Raw genomic sequence first — 21196 nt, 5'->3', positions numbered from 1 at the left:
TTATAACAGTGTCACAAACAAACAAAAAAAAAAACAGGTTGAGGAACTGTTCCAGGCTAAAGACATTGGATAACTAAATATAGTGTTCGATCTTGAATTTTAGATTAGTGGGGAAAATGACTATAAAAAAGATTTTTGAGACATAAATGTTAAATTTCCTGAATTTAATATATATAGTAGTTATTTAAGTGAATGTTCTTGTTCTTAGGTGAAATGAACTCAAGTATTTAGGGGTGAAGATGTCTACAATTTACTCCCAAGTAGTTCCACAAAAAAAGTATGAGTGGGGTATACAAACACACTTAGAGAACAAGAGAGAATGAAAAAATATGTGGCAAAATGTTAACAATTGGTTAATCTAGGTAAGGATATATGTATATGAATGTTTGTTGTACTATTCTTGAAACTTTTCTGTGAGTTTGAAATTTTTCAAAATAAGTCGAAAATAAAGCAATTTAGAAAACTCAGAAAAACATAAAATAGAAAAAATATAATCTCACCATTCAGAGGTAACCTTTGTTTACATTTTGGAGTATTTCCTTCCATTCATTTCTGTGATATAGTAGTAGGCTTTGTTAAATCTAAAACTCATCTCAAAGTAGTAAACATTTGCCCTCACACTTAAAATAGTAATAATTTTTTTTTTTTTTAATAAGGAGGAATGTACCTTTCTTGAGGCATTGTTTATTTTCCTTCCAGGAAACTGGTATCCTTGGCAATGTTCTTTCTGTTCTGTTCATGTTCTTTACAAGATTAAAAGGCAGATTGCATCTAAAACTGTATTCTAAGTTAACTGAAAATCAGTCCAATTTGAAATAGTCTTCACTGATTATCATGGCATAAAGAACTTTCTGGCACTATTTCTGTTTCTGATGGCATTCAGTAGGCCTCTCATATTCAGTTAGCCATCTCAGGAATGGGGAAAATCAATAGACTACTTTGTTTATTTTTTCATTTTCATTCTTCATATGTGCATAAAAAATTTGAAGCAGCTGGGGGAGCAATACTATTACTGGCTGACTAAAGGAAAGAGTCATCTCACTGAATATTTCCTTGGCTGGAGTAAACTTGAAAATTAAGGGTTTACTAGATATTAAGGGGGAAAAATATCTTACGGTTCAACGATCTTAGCCTTTTTAGAATGTCTTTTACTAGAACATTCATCTAGATAAAAGGAGTACATTGCTCTCTATTTTTCACATGATGTGTGCCTAGCATAGAGCCTGATGCATAGTACCATAAATACATGGTATTTCCTATGTGCCAGGTATCATTCTGTGTATTACAGATGTATTTCTTAACCTCAGCTGTCTGTATTTTCACTCAGTTCTCTGAGACTTCTTGCAGCTCTCCGGGGCTTAATGATTTTAGACTACTTTCTAAAGACCTCTTTCATTTTGATTATATTTTTATTATCAAAAAATTTTTACTGCTCAAAAGCATTAAAAAGTCAGAAAAGAGGAATGAAAATTCCTCAGTGGACTAGAAGAGGAAAATGCTTATAAGGAAAAGAAGAGAAATCAGTATTAGTTACTAAAGTACTAGTCATTCTGCTAGGTGGTTTTCACATAATTGCATTTAATCTGCACCATAAACCTATGACATGAACAGGATTATCACAGATTTATAGCTGAGGAAACAGTTGCAGAAAGGCTGATTACCCTACCTAAGATCATACCATTGCTAGGTAGTAGAACTGGTATCAGGACCCATGTCTGTCTGTTTTCAAAGCCTGATTTGGTTTTGGTTTTTCCATTATACATTGCTGCTTTTCTCAACTAGGTTTTCTGTTACATGTTGAGTTTTAAACACAGTGGATGAGTTTCTTTATATCTCTCCTTCACCAGGCTTTTCCGATGTGGATCACACCTATGCTCAAAGAACTCAGCTCTTTGACACCTTAGTAAATTTCTTTCCTGACAGCATGACTCCTCCTAAAGGCAACCTGGTGGACCTCATCACACTGTGACCGAAGAGTACCTGGACAGAAATGGAGCACAGGAGTCTGCTTTCAGTATTCTGGATTTCAACTCTATTGACTGACAATTAGGCTGCAGTGACTGAGGACTGCACCAGAATTTTGAAGGGATCTTTGCTGTCACAAATTTTAACCCTCGTCCTTCACACCTGACCTCAACCCCATAGTCCTCATCCCATTCCGAAATTAGGCTAATAAAGTGAAATTGGTATACTTTCCATTTAAAAATATATATATATATATATATATTTTATTACTTTAACTTTTAAGAATTCATGAGTATAAAAGAAAAAATCAGGCAGTCTACCCTTTTCTGATTTTTATTTCATTTTTATAAAATTGGGGCAAGTAAGCACTGTTCACAGACTCAGTGCTACAAGAATTGGAATTTTGTTGTTGGGTTGTTTGGCCTTTCTTCTTTCTCCTTTTTCCCATTTCACTTTATCTTGAATCACACAGCTGCTTGTAAGTGATATGTATCATTTGTTTACCTCTTCATTCTTAACAGTATATAGTTCTGTAGGGCAATTGATGTATGTTTAAGTGATATATGTGTCTCTGTTGACTAGGGTCTTGTATTACATTAAACAGTAGGAGGAACAGAGGGCTCTAATTTACGCTCCTTGTCATAGAACTAAAAAGTGAAACCTGACATTGATCCCCACACTTATCTGAGATTGGTATATAGTATTTCTATAATGATATATTTTATAGTGGATATTACAGAGCTTTGAGTCACAGAAACCTTAAACTGAGGAGAGAATATAGTTCAGAACCTTTAAGAGCCACTCTCAAAATTACCAGCAGGAGGATTCTAGTTGTGATTAGCATGTTCATTGATATCTTTGTAGTAATTTTGGAAGAAAATGACTCTTTCCCCTGCTAGAGCTGTGCAGGACCAGGGCTTCAATTTCTTCCGTGTGCTATCTGTTTGTAGCATTTTCATTTGGGAGGATGGGTTCCAGAGCTACGTTTTTGTTTATTTTCATACACATTAGCTCCCTACATCTGCTTCTATATACTGATATTTTAAAGAATAATGGTTTGTAGTTTTCCAGTGGAATACAGCTGACAGGCATTTCATTAAACAAATAGACCAGGCTTTTTTAATGGAGAAAAAGAAAAATAATGGTGCAAATATTTTTTACTAAACTAAAAGAAAGGCAGATGGGCTTTTCCACTGTTCCTTTTTTTGTGAGGAGTGGTGGTATGTATTGTTCCATGAGGTGCTGTGGAATGCAGCATAGGAAATTTAAACCTGGCCAGTGCTTACATTTGCTCAAAAAGTGTGCTGTATGCAACTGATATCCACCATGCTTAAAGCAGGCTAAGTATAATAAATGTCCATCAGTCCAGTGGCTCTTCCAAGTGAATGACTTCAGAGAATTTACTGTGTCCCCGAGTAGCAAGATTAGGCCTTACCAAAGAAAGAAGAAATTGAATTGCACTTTTGAAAAGTCTCATGTATAGGAATGAGACTTTGAGGTCCCTCTTCAGTCTGTCATTATTGCATGGTTTCTCGTCTTTGGGGGAAGGACAGAAGTATATTTGTCCTACTTCTAGGCTTGAATCTTGGGCTGCTTGGCTTTCCAAGCATCCCAAATCGATCAGTAGTGATTTATTAAACAATTAAATTTGTTTCTTACCTTGTGAAAGATATAGTACATAATTCAGTAAGTACCAAGTTGTGTAGCTGCAGAATAACCAGTTGACTTTACAAGTGAGCAAATAGAATCTACCTACATGCTTAGGCAGTTTCATTAAAAGATTTCCTTGACAGTCAAGAACATAAAATATTAATATCGCTAATATTGTAGCCTATTGAACTCATTTCATGGAAACAGGTTGATAGGAAAGAACTTGATAAGAGTTTCTAAATGTAAAAGCTCTAGTTTTGCTCACTGTGAATTCTGGCCCTTCAAAAACCATAACCAAATGAAATTCTGCTTCCCTCCACCATTTTTTTTTTTTTTTCCTCACAGTACGTGGGCCTCTCACTGCTGTGGCCTCTCCCGTTGCGGAGCACAGGCTCCGGACGTGCAGGCTCAGCGGCCATGGCTCACGGGCCCAGCCGCTCCGCGGCATGTGGGATCCTCCCGGACCAGGGCACGAACCCGTGTCCCCTGCATCGGCAGGTGGACTCTCAACCACTGCGCCACCAGGGAAGCCCCACCATTTATTTTTATAGTGCTTTTTTGGGTCATTTTTTTCCATTCCTTAGATTCCATATTTGGAGGAAACTCAGTTCTTGAGCTCAGTGATTTTGTTTGTTCTTATTTTTCTCTGACTCTCTACTGGTGGTTTTCTAAACATGCTTGTTCTAATTTCATCTTTCCTCACTTTAAGTGGAACCTTTTCCCTTTTCTTCACTTACAGAATTTTTTTTTTCACTAACATGTTTAAATGGGGTTGAGTCATAGCAAACTGTTTAGTGTTGCTTAAGTGACATAGACTGTATTTAGGAAGTTATTGACTAGGTAAATCAAAATTTGTACCCTGGGGCTTTAATGAGGCACTGCTGGTAATGATTGCAGGAGAATATAGGCTTCATTTTATCCGTGACCAAGATTGACACATTGCTCACTTTCGACATCAGAACCCTGATATGAAACTTGTTTATATATTTAGTGAGGAGCTACATGTATTTCCAAGTATTCCAGCACTATATTATAATTTAATTTGGTATTTATATACATTGTTTAAGTAGCCAAATATCTATGCTTTACTACTTAAAAATTATTTCATTCTAGCTTAGTGAGCCCCAGATTGAAACACCTGGTTTTAGATGCATTAGTTAGTGGGGTACAATTTGCTCAGTGTCATTATCCCTAGCTTCAGTTTCATCCCCATTTCTCCTTTTTCCAGTGGAATATATTATTCCAGAATAATAAACTAGAAATAATTTAAACTAGAAGTAAACTAGATCTCTAACATTTTCAGTGCTTATACCTCGTGAGAAATTAATTATCTGATTTGCAAGATACTTTGAAAATGCAGTTGCATTTTGTGGAATGACAGAGACCTCATGTGGCCAGCTTGATTAATTCACATATATCAATCTGTGAAGCAAAAGAATTCAGATTTGGGTGCCTAACTCTGTGCTAAAGCTGACAGTATTAACCTTTAGCAAGATTGTCTTTTCAGACCTGGTTTTCATTAAAACTGACTTATCTATGTCTAATAAGTAAAAACTGATAGAAAACATTAGAAAGTTAATACACTGATTTATCAAAGAAAAGCTTGTTGGCTTTAGAGCTCAGTGATTTGTTTAAGATTGTAAACTGCATTCTTTGGTGAATTATGTCTTGAATATAAATGGTTTGCTAGCTTATCTTTGTAGTGGATCTTTTCACATCTGCCTTAAAAGTGCTATTTAGAGATACATTAACAGAGTTCCATGTAATAAAACCGTTTTAAAATCTATAAACAAAAACTAGTTTGAGGTACTTAATCATTGGTGAGAGATTGAGAATGATGTTTAATGAATCAAAAAGCACTTAGAAAGGAGTATGTTTCTGATTTTATTTTCTGAATTAAACTCAGTGTCATGGAAGGAGTTACCCTATAATTATTCTTAACACAATATGAAATTCATTGGGTAATTGTGGGTCATTTAATTTTTTCCTGGGTGAATGTTGTGTTAACTCTAGCTGATTGAATGTTGCAAAGCAGTTGAGAATTATGGTTTGAAGTGATTTTTATGAGAGAGGATCATTACAATGTGTACTTTAAGCAACGTCATCTAGCTGTAAAAAATATACCCTTTGTAACCCTTCTTTTCTTAAAAAATACATGTTCATATGTAATTTCGTCCTTTTGCAGAAATTCTGGCCTGAACTTTCACTGTTTTAAATTCTTAAGATAGTCCTTAATCTAAGATATGCAGGCTCCCTCAGGAAAAGTTCATAGTTATTAGAGGGGTAATCATAGAGGGTCTGCATATGACAGTAGTTGTAGATTAGATCTTTGGGTTCTTTCACTCAAAATTTTTGTATTCCTTATTAGTCAAATAACATTATTCTTTTGTGATTTTTCACTCTGGCCTACATCTCCCTGTGATTTGTATTAATGCTGAAATGACATTGGCTGCCCAAAACTTCTAGTCTAGAGGTGTTTCAGCTGAAGATGGAAGTTTCAAAGTTTGTTGAAATAGTTAGGAGCCACCTAGATCAGCTGAATGATGTTGCCACCGTTTGTTTTGATGAGGAGGACTCATGATTGTAGTTTATTGATTTCTTCACAAGATGCTCTTTTTATCTTTCAGAAAAACTGCTATCTTAAGAGATTTTATTTATACATAATTTTTAAACCTTGATTTCTTCCTATCCCACAAATACTGTGAATTGTTTCCATTATTTTTTTATTTTTCTTAGCTAAATCCTCTGACAATAGATTTATAGCACTTAACCTAAGGAGTCATTAGAGGTTATGGTAAACCAGGTTTTCTCGTGGGGCAGAGAGAGATGCCCTTGTGGGAAACCATATCACTATGTGTTTTCTGTTAGGTAGAACTCTTAAGTTATAGATCTTGAACTGGATCCCAATTCAGAACTTAAAAACCTGAAAATCAAAGGGTAGTTCTAGTTTATCTTCCACAATAGTCATTATTTGGAAATAAGATTTACAAATGTGTACTGTCATGTCCTCAAACACTGCCTAGCTTGATTGAAAACAGAATGTTATGTGGATGTTATCTGAGAGCTATAGGGTCAACAACAAAAAAGGGGGGAAATGTTTAGTAGGGAAGTAGACCAGTTGTAAGACATCACTTGTAATTATGAACTAATTTGTCTTCTTTTTTACCTTTTTATCTGCTGTTTAGTCTCAATGAATTATTGTACACAATATTAGACATTTGTACACAATGTTCTGTTTTGCCTGTCTGTGGCATTTTCACTTCGAAGTATTGAACCTCAGGAACAGAGCTAGAGAGGAGAATGAGGATATGTTAGAGAAGGAAAAATAGGAGCTTTTTGCTCATGGATTTGAAGGTCCACAGATCTAAATGAGAAAGAAAGCTCTTCATTTCTAACCCTCAATTAATTTAAAGCAGTGCTGAGAAAACTATCAAGAGGGATCAAAGCTCAGTTCTGAATAGTCTTTGGAAAGCAGCATTTCTTGGTTAGTTGTTTTCCTCACTGTCTCCCAAGTAGCTGATAGAGATCTGGAAACAGAAAACCCAGTGTAATGGGCTCTAGCTCTTAAACTAGGTGAGCAGTTTCTTACGTACAGCCAATTCCTTGATAAGGATTCAGAGGGAAAACCAGCAATAAAACATTTTAACATGCAGTTTTTGGGCTCCCAGGGGACTTGCTTTTTCATGGAGTTTAAGCTCTTGCTGCAACACAGCTCTGTACCATCTGGGATGCTAGCATTCACAGCGGTTAGTTTGGATATCTGAGCTGTCTGCCACGCAAATACTAGCCCAAGGAGATCATCATCCTTCAGTTTCACTCAGTGCTTAATGAATGCCAAATTAATTGGCAGGAAGGAAAAACACTGTGTGATATACTGAACAGGCCTGTGTGCATGATTAAGGAGTTAAGTAGCCAATTTTGAGCTTAATTTCTCTCCTTTATTAACAAATCTCAAGAAAGCCTTTGTTACAATTTAGCTAGTGTCATTTGGTTGGTGTTCATTTTCTAACCCTTTAAAATAGGAAGAAAATTGTCATTTCGTGTTTAACTTCTAACCCGTACAGAATTGAACTGACATCAATTTAGTTTCCATGTTTTAAAATAAATTAATTACACATAATCCAAAGGGTCTCTGTTTATTCTACTTTTCTGGGCTTGGCAGTAGAAGTAGTTAATAATTTTGGCTTATTCTTTAGGTTTCCTCCACATCTGTGAAGTGATTAATTAGAGAAGTTATTTAGAATAAGTTCAATTCCATTGCAACTGGCAGAACTTTATAAATTCATTTTGCAACAAAGGAGAGGATCTTATACCATCAGGACCATGCCATCAGATTTTGGCAAGTGACTGTTTTATCACATTGCCTTGTAGTTTGCTATTTTTTCCTTCTTAAGATAAAAGGGGGAAAACTGAGGACAGAGATGTATAACTTTACATTTTTTATTTTTTATATTTATCTTTTTGTTTAACATCTTTATTGGAGTATAATTGCTTTACAATGTTATGTTTCTGCTGTATAACAAAGTGAATCAGCTATATGTATACTTGTATCCCCATATCCTCTCCCTCTTGCACCTCCCTCCCACCCTCCCTATCCCACCCCTCTAGGTGGTCACAAAGCACCGAGCTGATCTCCCTGTGCTATGTGGCTGCTTCCCACTAGCTATCTGTTTTACATTCGGTAGTGTATATATATCAATGTTACTCTCTTACTTCGTCCCAACTTACCCTTCCCCCTCCCTGTGTCCTCAAGTCCATTCTCTACATCTGCATCCTTATTCCTGTCCTGTCCTTAGGTTCATCAGAACCATTTTTTTTTTTAGATTCCATATATATGTGTTAGCATACTAACTTTACATTTTTTAAATTGTCTACTTTAGAAGTCTTAGGGTACTTGCACCTTTATAAAGGCTTAGCTTAATTTTACCCGTACAGATTAACTATACTTGTAAGAGCACTGAATACAAAGTTATGACATATTAAAGTAATTGTCTACCCAACCCCAAATTTGATAGTAGGATATCAAAGTCCAAAAGTTTAAATGCAAGTAGTCTTCTATGGGGAAGGTATATGTTTTTAAAAGTCATGCACATGGTCTCCTTTTTGAGATATTTTTTCCTTTCCCAGAAAAATGATTTTGGTGACCAGTTGTAAATTGATTTCTCCCTCAATTGTAAACTACCCATTTAGAGAAATAAAAGTGGACTCACTTTCTTTTTTTTTTTTTTTTTTTGCGGTCCGCGGGCCTCTCACTGCTGTGGCCTCTCCCGCTGCGGAGCACAGGCTCCAGACGCGCAGGCTCAGCGGCCATGGCCCACGGGCCTAGCCGCTGTGCAGCATGTGGGATCCTCCCGGACCGGGGCACGAACCCGTGTCCCCTGCATTAGCAGGCGGACCCCCAACCACTGCGCCACCAGGGAAGCCCAGACTCACTTTCTTAAGCATTACATTTAGCCTGACCAAGATATGCTGTGATTGTGTTATTCAAGCCAGCTTGCTTTTTTGACTTGTCATAAAATGTCTTTTGAATTGAATGAATTAAATAGTATAGTATTAATTTTATTTTATGTATAGCTCAATTTAGAAATTGCAAAATAATGATATTTTTCTATGAGCAGATTCTTTTATAGAGATAGGTTTTTCTTTTTAATGAGATTTCTTCCCTGTCACCACTTCAAAATCTATGTACAGCTGAGTGTGCAGCCTCAGAAAAAGAGTACAGGAAAGCTTAGGGCCTCCTTTTCTTGTGTTGTTCTTGGCAACAAACATGATTCCACCTTTTCAGTGGAAAGATGGGGTGGGTCTGTGTATATGTGTGTGTGTGTGTGTGTGTGTGTACTTATTGGCCTGAAATTGAGATCCCTTTAGGTAGAGATAGATCCTCAAAACCAAAGTTGGACTGCAAATTAGGTTGAGGAGGAAGGTACAGCTCCATTCATAGCCAATAGAATCCGTCTGTCCTTCTGGGTCTGCTTATTAATGCTATGGATAGCTCCTTCTGTTAGAACATCCCCTGGACTGGAAACATGGTGTTACAGCAACCAGCTCATCTGAAAGTTGGAGAGTGTTAAACATCTTTTATGGGACTTTTAAATAAATAATAACATTTATTGATTTTTGTGATTATAAAAATATGTTTATCATAGAAATTTAGGAAATTACTAAGTGTGAAGAAGGAATGCCACTAATATTTAACCGGTGAGACTTACTCATTTTATTTTTCCTGTCTTCCTTCTGTTATCCAACATGGTAAAGGCCAGAAAAAGTAAAAAAAAAAAAAAAAAAATTTGACACAGGCATTCCTCATTGTCTGCAAGCATTTTTCTCTACCTTTACTATATTCCTTTAAAGCATTGCCCTTTTCTAGACAAACAGTCTGAAAATAATTCTGTTGATATGTATCTCTTAAGCCTAAACTATACATGTAAGATACTACCCAAAAGCTATAGGGATCTGCCTTGTTCAGGTCATTGGAAATTTTATCTCTAAGATTAATTTGAATTTTTAAGCCCTTTATGCACCATTATAGACATTTGGAGCATATTCATACCCATGAAGAGCTTTCTGTTTAGATGGACTTTTTAATATAACCGTAATTAAACTCACACCTAAAAAGGATGAGGTGCTTTTCAAAGGCCAAAGGAAAAGCAGAGAAGAGCAAAGTAAAACAGATGAAATGAACGTAAGTATATAAATAAGGAGTCCTTGAAACAAGAGTTCCCTTACTGTGCTTAGCAAATGTCTCTCCAAAAAATGTATTTCTCTGGTTACCAGCTAAGATTTAGAGTTTTATATTTCATGAGAATCCTTTTCTTAATATGTGAAGGAAAAAACTGCAACCTTTCAGGGTTCTACTCCTTCCTTTACCCTCCTCTTCTGTATCCTCAAGTACCTAAATCAGAAAGGAAATCATGAGGGAAATCTGAAACAGCTGGCATAAGCTAGTTGTAGTTTTTAAACAGAAATGTTTTGGGGCATCAGGTGTCCCCTAACATCATTATTGTTCTAAGTCATCGTTGGGCTGTGTTGAGTGTGTTCCATAATCTTCCCCATTCCCCTCATGATCCTCTCTGTTTTATCTTACTTTTGCCCTATCTGTGTGGACTTTTTATCTTACTTTTGCCCTATCTGTATGGACTTTTTAAGGTTTTGTTTGTTTTGTTTCTTAGTACAAGTAATGTTCTGATCCCAGGTTTGGTGAATGTGTTAACACTGCTTTGTGAATAAATAAGTGATCTGCTGAACAATTGCAGTTGTAGAATTACGTTGTATGTAATGTACATATGGAGAAAGAATGTATTTTGTTCATTTTCTTAATAAAAAGTTATATATGGACACTACAAGATGTCCCTTGTGTTTCATAAAACTACTTTTGAAGTCAGCTTTTTAAATGTTTACATACTTTGCAGTTAATATTTTTCCCTCAAAAAATCGTGACTTTTATTCAGGCAAACAATATGTACTGTAGAAAGACTTTGTTTTCTTTGAGACAGTGTTGAAATAAAGAAGTTCTGGTGGATCTTACAAAGTTTCTAGGAGAAGTTTCCATTTTTAAAGAGCACTGGTAAGTGACTTCATAAAATGGTGTTTTCTTAATCTGCTATTAATGACCAGTCCTATTTTATCTGTTTTGTAAATTTGGACTTGTGTTTCCCAGGTTTTCTTTGAGGGGGGACATACCTTGTAGGTTAGGAACTAGAAGAAAAAACAACTGAAATAGAAAATTAATTGTAGAAAAGATAGTAGAGAGAACCTGGAGGTGTTGCAGAGATTGGGAAAATTCTGGATCCCTGTCCCCAAAGAAGGAAAGAAATTGTAAGGGCTGAACCTTGAAAAAAATAAACTCAGAAATATGCCAAACAAAGATAATTGATTGTCCGGGTTGAGTTGTGTGAGCTTTCCAGACCGACTCTCAATAACAAGGAGCTCTCCTCTTGGCCCTTTTCATCTCCTGATCTGATTTCCATATTCTTGGCTTTGTGTGTGACCCTGCATTCTGCAGTAAGTTAGTTGTCAAATGATTTTATTCAAAGTAGGGATTACGTTTTCTCACTTTACAAATCAAATAATCCATCTTACCGCATAGCTTTCATTTCTAGAGTGTGCTTTGAGCATGGCCCACAAGTAACACTTCTTTGTGTTCAAAACAGGAAAACGATGTGCAGTGATAAGGTAAGGAATTGGCCTTTCCTGGGTTAATCCTCCAGAGAATTAACTCAAAAGGATGGAAATGTGGGTCATCACCTCCTCTCCCTTGATGTATTTGTCATCTGGTGGGAAGGGAGCAATAAGCAAAGAGGGCTTTGTATTTAACACAGTTGAGATGCCAGCTGCTCCCACGTCAAGTGAGTGTGACTTTCCTCCCATTGGACTCTCACCTAGGAAAAGCAAAGGCGGTCAGTTATATCTTTTCCCGAAACATTACAAGGAAGAAAGAGAGAAAAGCTATAGGAGAAGTGGTCTGGCCACCGCTGTGCTAGTAAGTTTGATGTTTGGCAAAACCTAAAAGGGGAGATTAGGACACTTGGTAATGTCTATAGCACATGTTGTATACCTGCCCTCTGAACTTGGGCTGTAAGGATGGGTAACCCAGGGCAGGAGTCAGGAATCCTAGGCTTATTTCCACATCCACCAGTGACTTCTGTGTAGCATTGGGCACAGTCTCAACCCCTGTGCCTTTCTCTCAATTTTAAGTAAGTGTTGGCAGCAGATCCTGTTTGCTAGGATCCCAGTGACTTTTTAATCTATAAAATGCCAAGGTCATTGAAAAATAACTAGCCATCTCAGTATCATTCCTGTTAATTATAGTAGCCAGTCCTATTCTTTATCTTTTGACCTTGGAGTTCAAAATAAATATGTGGTTTGGGAGGGAGCTTGTAAAATGGGGGGTTATGAGTGACAGAGGCATAACAAATTAAAAATGACAACTGAGAGTGCCTCTTGGTTGGCAGGGCAGGGAGCAGGGGGAATGACCTATTCAGGAAAAGAATGGAGTCTTAGGTCTTTGTGACCATGATAAACTGTGAGTCATTCTCTTCTTAGAACAGTGTGCCTCGAGCATGGCCAGAGGCCTGCCTGAGTTCCTGGTACTTGTACTCCTTTCTGTATCCTTGGCATACTCTTGAAGTTAACCTCAAAATACCTCTGGCCCACCCTTAAGGATGTTAACTGCTTTCAGAACTGCTGTATAAAAGGAAAATCATATTGTAACAGTAGTTGCATTCTATAAACGTACTTCTTTGTTAATGGAACTCGAGCATTAATGTGGTGTTGAGAAGAGAATGTAGGACTCAAGAGGGAAAAGATGTAGATTCAAGGCCTAGCAGTACCATTTAGGTAGCTGTGTGATCTCAGAGAGAATCCTTAATCTCTGTGCCCAATTTCCCTATTGGTAGAGTGGTGACAATTCCTAAATAAGATGTGTGAAAATGTTTTGTGAACTGTAAGATGCCAGGCAAGAAGAGACTGTTGTATACCAACTATGAATGTGGACCAGATTCACCTGACGGTTTCCCTTCTGCAGGTCGGGAATGATAAAGTTTTCTTCTTGCGGTGCAGAAACATGTCAATAGATAATACCACCCCAGGAGATGAAGAGAATCAGAATCGTCTTTGAGCAATTCCTTTCTTGAACCTCCTTCGTCTTCACTATGTCTGTAGGTAAGGGACACGCAGAGGCTTCTTCTGACAAGTAAACAGATCCTTTTATTGGCATAACAGGGCCAGAACAGAATCGTTTATTTTTTGTATTTTTATTTGCCTTGTCTCTACACCAGTGTTTTCATACCTGATCAGGGTTCAGCAGCCCCCTTGGGATCTTTGGTGGTGGGTGAGTCACAATTTTATCTGAGGCAAAAGTACAGGGAAGGAAGAGGGTAAAGCATTGGTAAAACTGTTGTGAGGGAAAATGAGGCCCTTTCAGTTACGATCACTAGAGCAGCCTGAGATAATCTGGAGAACTTGTGGATCCCCTTTTTCCTTTCAGCTTTCGTCCTTCTCTTTTTGTGTCTGGACCTGCATAGTTAAGAGGCATAACTAAGAGCAGAGGTTGCTGCACTGTGTCCTCAGGGGCTTCAATGATGAGCCTCGTGCACAAGTGAAGAATGGAAGCCAATCAGAGCAAAATACTAGGACTTGAACCAGCTTAGACAAAAGCACTTTAATTGACAGTATACAATTTTCCAAAATATATTTTTGTAAGAAAACGGCAATAATTAAGTACAGTCTTTACAAACAAGTTTCTCAGTAAATTCCAGTGTACTTTAGACCCCTGTCCACTAAGACACATGCTCCCCCAGTCTCCTGGGCAAACTGTTTAACATTCACTAATTTTAAAAAAGACCCAGAGCAAATAGTAATCCCCTCCTTTCACTCAGTGTTGGGTTTTCACCAAACCTGAGTGAATCAGCTAATGACAGTGATGAAAGACATTGCTTTACTTTTGCCCCCCTGCCTTCCCCCTGTCTTGTTCCCTTTGATCCTTAGTCCTACTCAGAAGATCTATATGTAAAAGCTCATTCAAAACTTATTTCTTAGCAGAAAAGAATTGTTCATTTAAGTCTTAGACCTAAATAACTCAGAAGTACAGAAGACCAGTAAGGTTCCTATTTTTGTCTTCATGCTCTCCCTAGCCTTGCTGCAGATTCCAGAAGGGAATTCTGTCCTTTCTAGCATTCTGGTGCCTGCCCTTAATTAGCAGTCCTTAATTTGTTGATTCTTCCTGAGGCACACAGCACTGGACGGTCTTCCAACCCAGGTTTTAAGCCTGTTTCTGTCACTAAATGTGATTTTGGCCGTCACTTTATTTTTCTGGGCTTCAGGCTCTTTTTCTGTTTTTTTTTTAAAAAAAGATTGGACTGGGTTCTAAAACCCCTCTCCCTATGACTAGAGAGTCACTTTCCAACCAGTGCGTATTGACTCCAACCCTTACTGTAACATGCTGGGACTTTACGGAGAGGGGATGAGGATCATATTTAAAAATAAAAATGCCCAATCTGCAAGACAGACGCTTTGTCATCAGCCTGTCTTATATTTCATTTTTCATCAAAGAATAGCAGAAATTTATTTCCAGTAAAATAGACATTTACATTCCTGTTTAGAGAAAAAAAAAAGCCTTCTCTCTTAGCTAACAAATGTTTTTTCAAAGTATATTCGCTCAGAGCAGTGCAGGGTGGATTAACATTTGGCTGTTGTATTTACATTATCAAAAAATACGTATATGTATATCAGCTTGAACTTGTTTTCCAAAGTTTCTCCAGTATATTATCTAAAAGATAAAGCTCAAGAAGTGGTTTAAATAAAACTTTCTGCTAGCTTTCCTTATCAAGAGGAGAAAGAAGAATCTTGTGTCTAGACTAGATTAAACCTGTGTTTTGTCCTACGATGCAAAGAATATTCTGTACCCCATTCATAAGCATTGCTGTGTCTCTCCCCACTCACATAACAGTGTGCTTCTCACTGGACTTTGTCCAGTCATCAGATTCATGGCTTCTGGTCTTTTATGAAGTTTAGGGAAACCAGTGTGCCACTGAGATGGAGTTTATAATCTCTCTCTGGTGTAACTTGTTTCAAGTCATGCTGAGTTCCTGGTTCTCTTCTCTTCTTCTCAGCCCCAGAATCTGAATTACCAGATAGCATCAGAACCCAGTAAAGATGTGGGAAGAAGATGACCTTTACAGATACATGGCGATAACAGTCTTTGATATAGATGTCTAGCTAGTGTCAAGAGCAAGCCAAAGCAAGTTGCCCTAAAAGGCTGGAGCAATACAATTTGGATGCATCAAAAGAAGGTTTTCAAGGTTCTCTCTGGACAGAGCCACATTTATTCCTCTTGACCAAGCATAATTTTTACTCTCTGGTCCTTGCCAGTCACCATCTGTCTCCCCAAGAGGCCTGGGGGTTGTGGCTTTTGATTGGTTTGCAGAGACATATTTGCTCTCTCAGTCTAAACCTAGCTGCTGGAATGTGACCCAGAATCAGCAAAGGAGCAATCTAGTCTGGCCTCTCCCACAGTGGCCACAATAGAATGGGTAGAAAGAACCAAATGCTGGGTAGGAAAGAAGCAAACAGATCTTTTCCCAGTGAAACAGTATTTCTTCTATTTTCTCTCAAACTGGTATTCTCCATCCTGCCAACCTCCAAATAGTAGAGAATCAGGGCAAATACTTTAGGACCCTTGTTAGCTTAGCATCTTTCTAGCTCTTGGGAAACTCACGGGTCCTACTTGAACCTCTGGCCTTCCTTTTCTCCTAGGTATCAAATGGCTAAAGGCTATGAAGAGGGAATTAGGCAGCAAAGGAAGGACATAGATCTTCCTCTTGAGATCCTCTCCTTTAAAAAAAATAACCTATCCCAAACCAGATAGCCTATTTTATCAGAACTGTTGCAGCTTAGACTGCCCCTAGGTTCTAGGGGTCTGGCTTTTTGCCCTGAAGTGACCATTTTCATTCTCCTAAGTATCTTCCTAGTAGGTTCCAGGGAATTTATGACCAGGAACAATAGAGAACATGGGCAGAGTTCAAAATTCCACACAGGATTCCTTCTTCTCAGAAAATCAGATGAAACCTCACTATGCCCAGTCCTCAGTTGCAGTCTACATAGCAGCTACCTGCTGAGCTCCCTCAAAACCCCTCCACTGGGCAACAGTCAGCATTTTGTTTCCCTGAGATGCCACCAGAACCTACAGGAGCGCTGGGCAGCCAGCCCCACTAGGAATACAGAGGAGGGGACACAGCAAGACCTAACTAGCTCCGTGCCCCGACAGTGAGAGGTCACTGGGAATAGAAGGCCAGGACCCCCGGCTGCCCCTTATGCACCTTGCAGTGCACCATGCATCTAGGCCTTTCTTGCCCTGTGCACAGAAGAATGGAATCTAACTGAAAATGTCTCAACGATGTGAGCTTTGGCCTTTGGCAGCAGAGTTCTGGATTAAAAAACAAAGAAGACAAAACTCTCAGCAACCTGCAAAGCCCCTGAATTTCCTATGATATGGCAAGTGAAGCCTATCCTTCCTGCTGTTTCAATCGATTGTCTATTCAGACACCTCTCTGCTGACTGGGCACCAGGAAGCTCTGTCCTAAAGCTGCTCTTTCACACTGGATCTCAGGGATGACCGAGCTGGGGTCTTCACCCCATCGCATCGGCTGGGCAGTGACAACGAAATAGGAACAACTGGCCTTCAATAGCTGCTGCAGACCTTAGTCCCCGGTGGGAATGGGAGACCAAAGCAGCACTCGGGGAGTCTATTCAAGGAGTGCCTTGGAGGTGGGCCGGGACCCACCCTGGGAGGAAAGGCTTCCCTTTCTCTCTTTACCTGTAGATGGACCCATGTGCAGACCTGTTCATACTGGGAGCCTTGTGTGCTGTGTTAGTCCCAATCTCATAAGCACATGCCAGGAAACTAGACTCCAGGGGCCCTGGGACAGAGTGGGAGTGAAAACTGAGTGAAGGGAGGGGGGAGAACAAAGAGGACAGGAACACTGGCAGACAAGGCTGGCGTAGGAGACAGACAGAAAACAGGACCTATCCTTTCAAGTAATCAGATCCCACTGCGACAGGGTCTGGCCCTGCTTTCCCCTCCATCCCATCCACTGACTGGCAGCTTCGTCCCCCCTGCCCAGGGCAGCTCTGGAGGGAGGGCATAGGTGATCACGGCAGCGTGGCATGGTGGCAATGGGCCTGCACTGAATGAAGGATCTCTGTTTTCATCCTGACTCTGTCACCCGGTGGCTGTGTGACCTTGACTTTACCTTCTTTAGGCCTCAGTCATCTCATCTGTGAAATGAAGGGATTCTATTAGATGGTCTCTAAAGTCCCCTGGATGGCTCTCTCCTGATCTCCCAGCAGCACTGAGCTCAGGCACTAGTGGGTTATTTTACAAGAGGATTCTACACAGAATGTGATTTGTTCAGCTTGAAAAGGGAAAAATTAAGGCCTGTGGGGATTGGGGGGAGGGAACCCTCCGAGTCTGCTCTCCCTCCCCAGTCTTTCCCTCGAAGGGGAAGGATTTTCCTCCCCTGTCCACATGGCACTTGAGGCGCTTGGGCTGGAGCTCTGTGCACCGTCGGAGGCCGCCAGCAGACCTGATTAGAGGTGTGTGTCTTCCTCCTCCTCTAGGTCATCCTTGGTCAGGTTGTCCAGGGGGACGATCCAGCTGTCCCCCAGCTCCCCATTAAGGCTGACCACCTTTTTCTCCTGCATCTCTGAGGAGGTCTCCATCACTTCCAGGGTTGGATTGTCGTGGTAACCATTCTCCACCGTCTGTAGCTCCTCTGTTAGTCGTTGCTAGAGTAAGGGAGATGACCCAAGAAAAAGGGGTAATTTTTGAGGGCTGTTAGCCTTGCTGTAGCCTTAATATTACACCTGTACCCCTATAATCCAGGAAACCCGATTTGGCTAAGGTAAACAACAGGTGGTCCTGGAGGCCTTCCTGACTACTGGCCTGCCTCGGGGCTAGTCTGAGATAAGAACTTGCCCCACATCCTAAAATGCCCAGCTCGCTTCACCTTTGCCCTGGTGGCAAATCCATGACATCAGTGGAGATGGACTTTGTCCTCCAGAGTCCTCCAATCCTCTTTCCTCCATTCCTTCCCCACCAAACCTTCCTCTCCAGGACCCTCCTCACCCTGCTGCATTGAACTGGAACCAACTGTAAGAAAATGACTTTCCTCTGGCCGAGTGACTGAGGACCTCTCCTCTAAGCCTGAGCAAGATGGGTACAGCACAGCTTCTAGCTATCTCTGCTGCAGATGGGAACTATCTAGAGATAGTACTTTCTCTCCATTTTTACCTAAGATACAACCTAGGTGGCACAAGACAGTCCCCCAGGAAGCTTTTAACAAATATACTGATCCAGAAATTCTGTTTCAGTTGGTATGTGAGGAAGCTAAGCATGGGTATTTTTTTTTTCTAAAACTCTCCACAGTGTGCAGCCGGGGTTGAGAACCATGGGTCAGGGTGGAACCGTAATGAGGGAATTCTGTTAAGGTAAATGAAAGAACCTCTGGTTAGATAGGTATGCCTCAGCCCATTTATAGCAATGGATCCTCAGAGCAACTCTGCAAGGCGGATATTATGCCCACTATGCAGATGAGAAACCTGACGCTCAGAGATTATGACTTGGCTCAAGGTCACCCAGATAATGGGAGGCAGAGCTAGGGCTTAACCCAAGTCTTCCTGACTCCAAAGCCCATGCTCTTCCCTTTCACCACGCTGCCTCTTTAATTTTCCAGACAAGTTTCCACTTCCTATAAGGGATGACCTCTGCCTATCAGAAAGGGCCCATGGCCCCCTCGCTTTTCTCTAATATGGGAATAACGGGGTGAGAGTCATCCAGCGAACTGGACTGCTTCCCGGCTAGTGGAATGAAGTCCTCACCTGGTCCTTCCTCTGGGAGAGGCGCTGGTGGCAGCAGCCATAAAGGGCCGCGACCAGGAGCAAGAAGGATGCCATGCAGACGATAGTGATGATGAGGGGCATGCTGAACCGGTCCTCGGTCTCTTCTGGTGGTCCTTGACCCTCAAACTGCATGTCATTGACTCCCACCTGGCCAGGAAGGAGAAAGTTACGTGGCAGAAAACAGGTTCTGGGTCACCCTCTCTCAGAACTCCCATTCACTTATGAGCTCTTCCACTTGGGGTTTGGGGGGGAACCCATTCTACCGCCCTGCTGTCCCCTCTCTTATCCTCCTATCTTCTAGATGCTTGCAAATCAGAGGTTCCTCGACAATGAGAGACAGTGGACCCGGGGAACCGTGGACTTCCAAGGGACAGGTTACTGACCCAGTCTGTCCCAGCACATGGGGGGCATCCACTTACCTCTTTTAGGTCATCCCATTTGTCTTTCAGCAATTCATAAACGTCCGTGGGAAAGAGTTTTGCTGAGGGGGAGACGGAGAGATGCCACTTCAGTGGTCTAGCTCAGGGTGACGTGGCAAGGGACAAAGGAGGACATCCTGAATCTCAGTCCCCTGAGTGGTATCTCTCTCGGGTGGCCAGGGGTTGACAACTGACCCATCCTTGTGCTCTTGCACCTCCTGCCCCATTCCCACCCCACACAGGCCTCAACCCCCACCCCCCACCGCCCGCCCTCAACTCACTGCAGATAGTGATTTGCTTGATCGCCACTGCCTGGATTTCTGGAACAGGTGCCAGCTGTATATGGCACTGATCTTGCGCTGGGTTGAAGGAGGCTTTTGCTGCTCGGCACAAAAGTGTGATCAGTTTGTCGTTCAAAGCGGTCGCATTCTGTTGTGGAGAGACCGCAGGTAATTCCTCAGGGATCGTGACAGCGGCCTAGGCTTGTGGAGCCACCCTTTGAAGCTAAGGTCAGGAGAACACTGTTGCCGGCTGTGAACTTACTCCCTTCTCCAGCCACAGCTGGTGCCATTCCCAGGCCTGCCAGGAGTGGTGAGTTATGTGCTGTCCTCCTGGGCCAGCCCCTGCCTTCTCTGCCTCACGTGGAGCTCTCCCCCTAGTCTCCTTATCCTGTTTATCTCGTCGTGGTTGAGCAATACCATTCGCCCTAGTGCCGCTTTCTCCCTCAAAGCTCCTTAAGGATCACGACCTCCTGTCCCCCATCATCGCTCTCCCCAGAAGGACCTGAGGAGGCACTGCCAGTGGGGAAGAGGCCAGTCCTCTCTGAACCTACCATTTGCCAGCCCTTGATGCTGAGTTCAAAGACCTCAGGAGGGGAAGCCCTGGCTCTCAGCTCAAGGTTATCCGTCCCAAAGTCGAAACACATGTGCCCGTTCCCTAGGCTAAGACCCTGAAACCATAAACAGGCTGACGGGAGAAAGGCGAGGCCATCACTGCACAGGGGAAATTGGGAGTATCTTCAAGATGCACGAGGACGTCTTAGACGGGAGTCTTCTGTATTTCTCAGCAGAAAGAGTGTGGCTGGCTGGCTTTAGGGCTGAGGGTGAGGAAGCAAAGTGTGGGCAGCTTTTACCCAGCCCGGCCACATCATCCAGAGACACCCCAAACTGATGTGTCTCTGACCAGAGTTTGGAATAGGGGTACGGAGATGAAGAAAAGGACTCCATCTGGCTTGTCCCACAAACCATCCCTTGGGTTTCTACCTGGAATTTCCTTAGGCTTGCCAATTCCCCAACCTGCTACCAGGTAAAGATCCAGGGCTTTCCTCTTTCCATTCACAGCAAAGGAAAAGAACGCTTCTTACCACCAAACACGCCCCTGCCAAGTTTCAGCCAAAAAGAGAGCCGAAGGAAAGGCCGAGCAAGCATCAGTGTGATTCTTACCTTGTCCAATAAGCCCAACCCTAGGGGAACACTGCTCCCTTTTAAAACTCTAGCTTTTCTATAGTTCACTTGGAAAATTCCAGCAAAATGGACACCCAAAAGGAAACAACTGCAGAAAATAGGTGGTATAAAAGTACTGTAAACCCAAGTTTTCCATCCTATTCTAGTTCCCAGGGGTGTTTGCCAAAATAGCCACTGACCAGGAGAGGGCAGCAGTGAGCCATCCATCACCAGCCCTCACTCAGGCCTCAGCTACTGACTAAGCTCTGCGGCAGACATCCCCAGACTAAAGCCCTTAATCCTAGGGAGACTGGCAGTCTGAAG

At 41.1% G+C, this 21196-nt stretch overlaps 2 protein-coding genes across 5 annotated transcripts in view; one reads left to right on the top strand and one right to left on the bottom strand.

Annotated features, from left to right (window-relative positions):
• The window catches only part of MKLN1 (muskelin 1), a 187448-nt gene extending 176490 nt beyond the window's left edge, over nucleotides 1-10958 (top strand). For all 4 annotated transcript variants that reach the window (XM_033432437.2, XM_004272186.3, XM_033432438.2 and 1 more), the window contains one exon: nucleotides 1848-10958. In XM_033432437.2, coding sequence (XP_033288328.1) covers nucleotides 1848-1969 — 122 coding nt within the window. In that variant the 3' untranslated portion in view covers nucleotides 1970-10958. The remainder of the gene's footprint in view (nucleotides 1-1847) is intronic.
• A 2801-nt stretch (nucleotides 10959-13759) lies between these two features.
• Nucleotides 13760-21196, bottom strand: part of PODXL (podocalyxin like) — a 42021-nt gene continuing 34584 nt past the window's right edge. The window contains exons 5-8 of the mRNA XM_033432435.2: nucleotides 19712-19859; nucleotides 19431-19492; nucleotides 18991-19158; nucleotides 13760-17898 (exon numbers count right to left, since the gene is read on the bottom strand). Of these exons, the coding sequence (XP_033288326.1) occupies nucleotides 17701-17898; nucleotides 18991-19158; nucleotides 19431-19492; nucleotides 19712-19859 (576 nt within the window). The 3' untranslated portion in view covers nucleotides 13760-17700. The remainder of the gene's footprint in view (nucleotides 17899-18990; nucleotides 19159-19430; nucleotides 19493-19711; nucleotides 19860-21196) is intronic.

This window comes from Orcinus orca, chromosome 9, assembly GCF_937001465.1.
Source record: "Orcinus orca chromosome 9, mOrcOrc1.1, whole genome shotgun sequence".
NCBI lineage: Eukaryota > Metazoa > Chordata > Mammalia > Artiodactyla > Delphinidae > Orcinus > Orcinus orca.
This window is presented reverse-complemented; position numbering and strand designations above follow the sequence as displayed.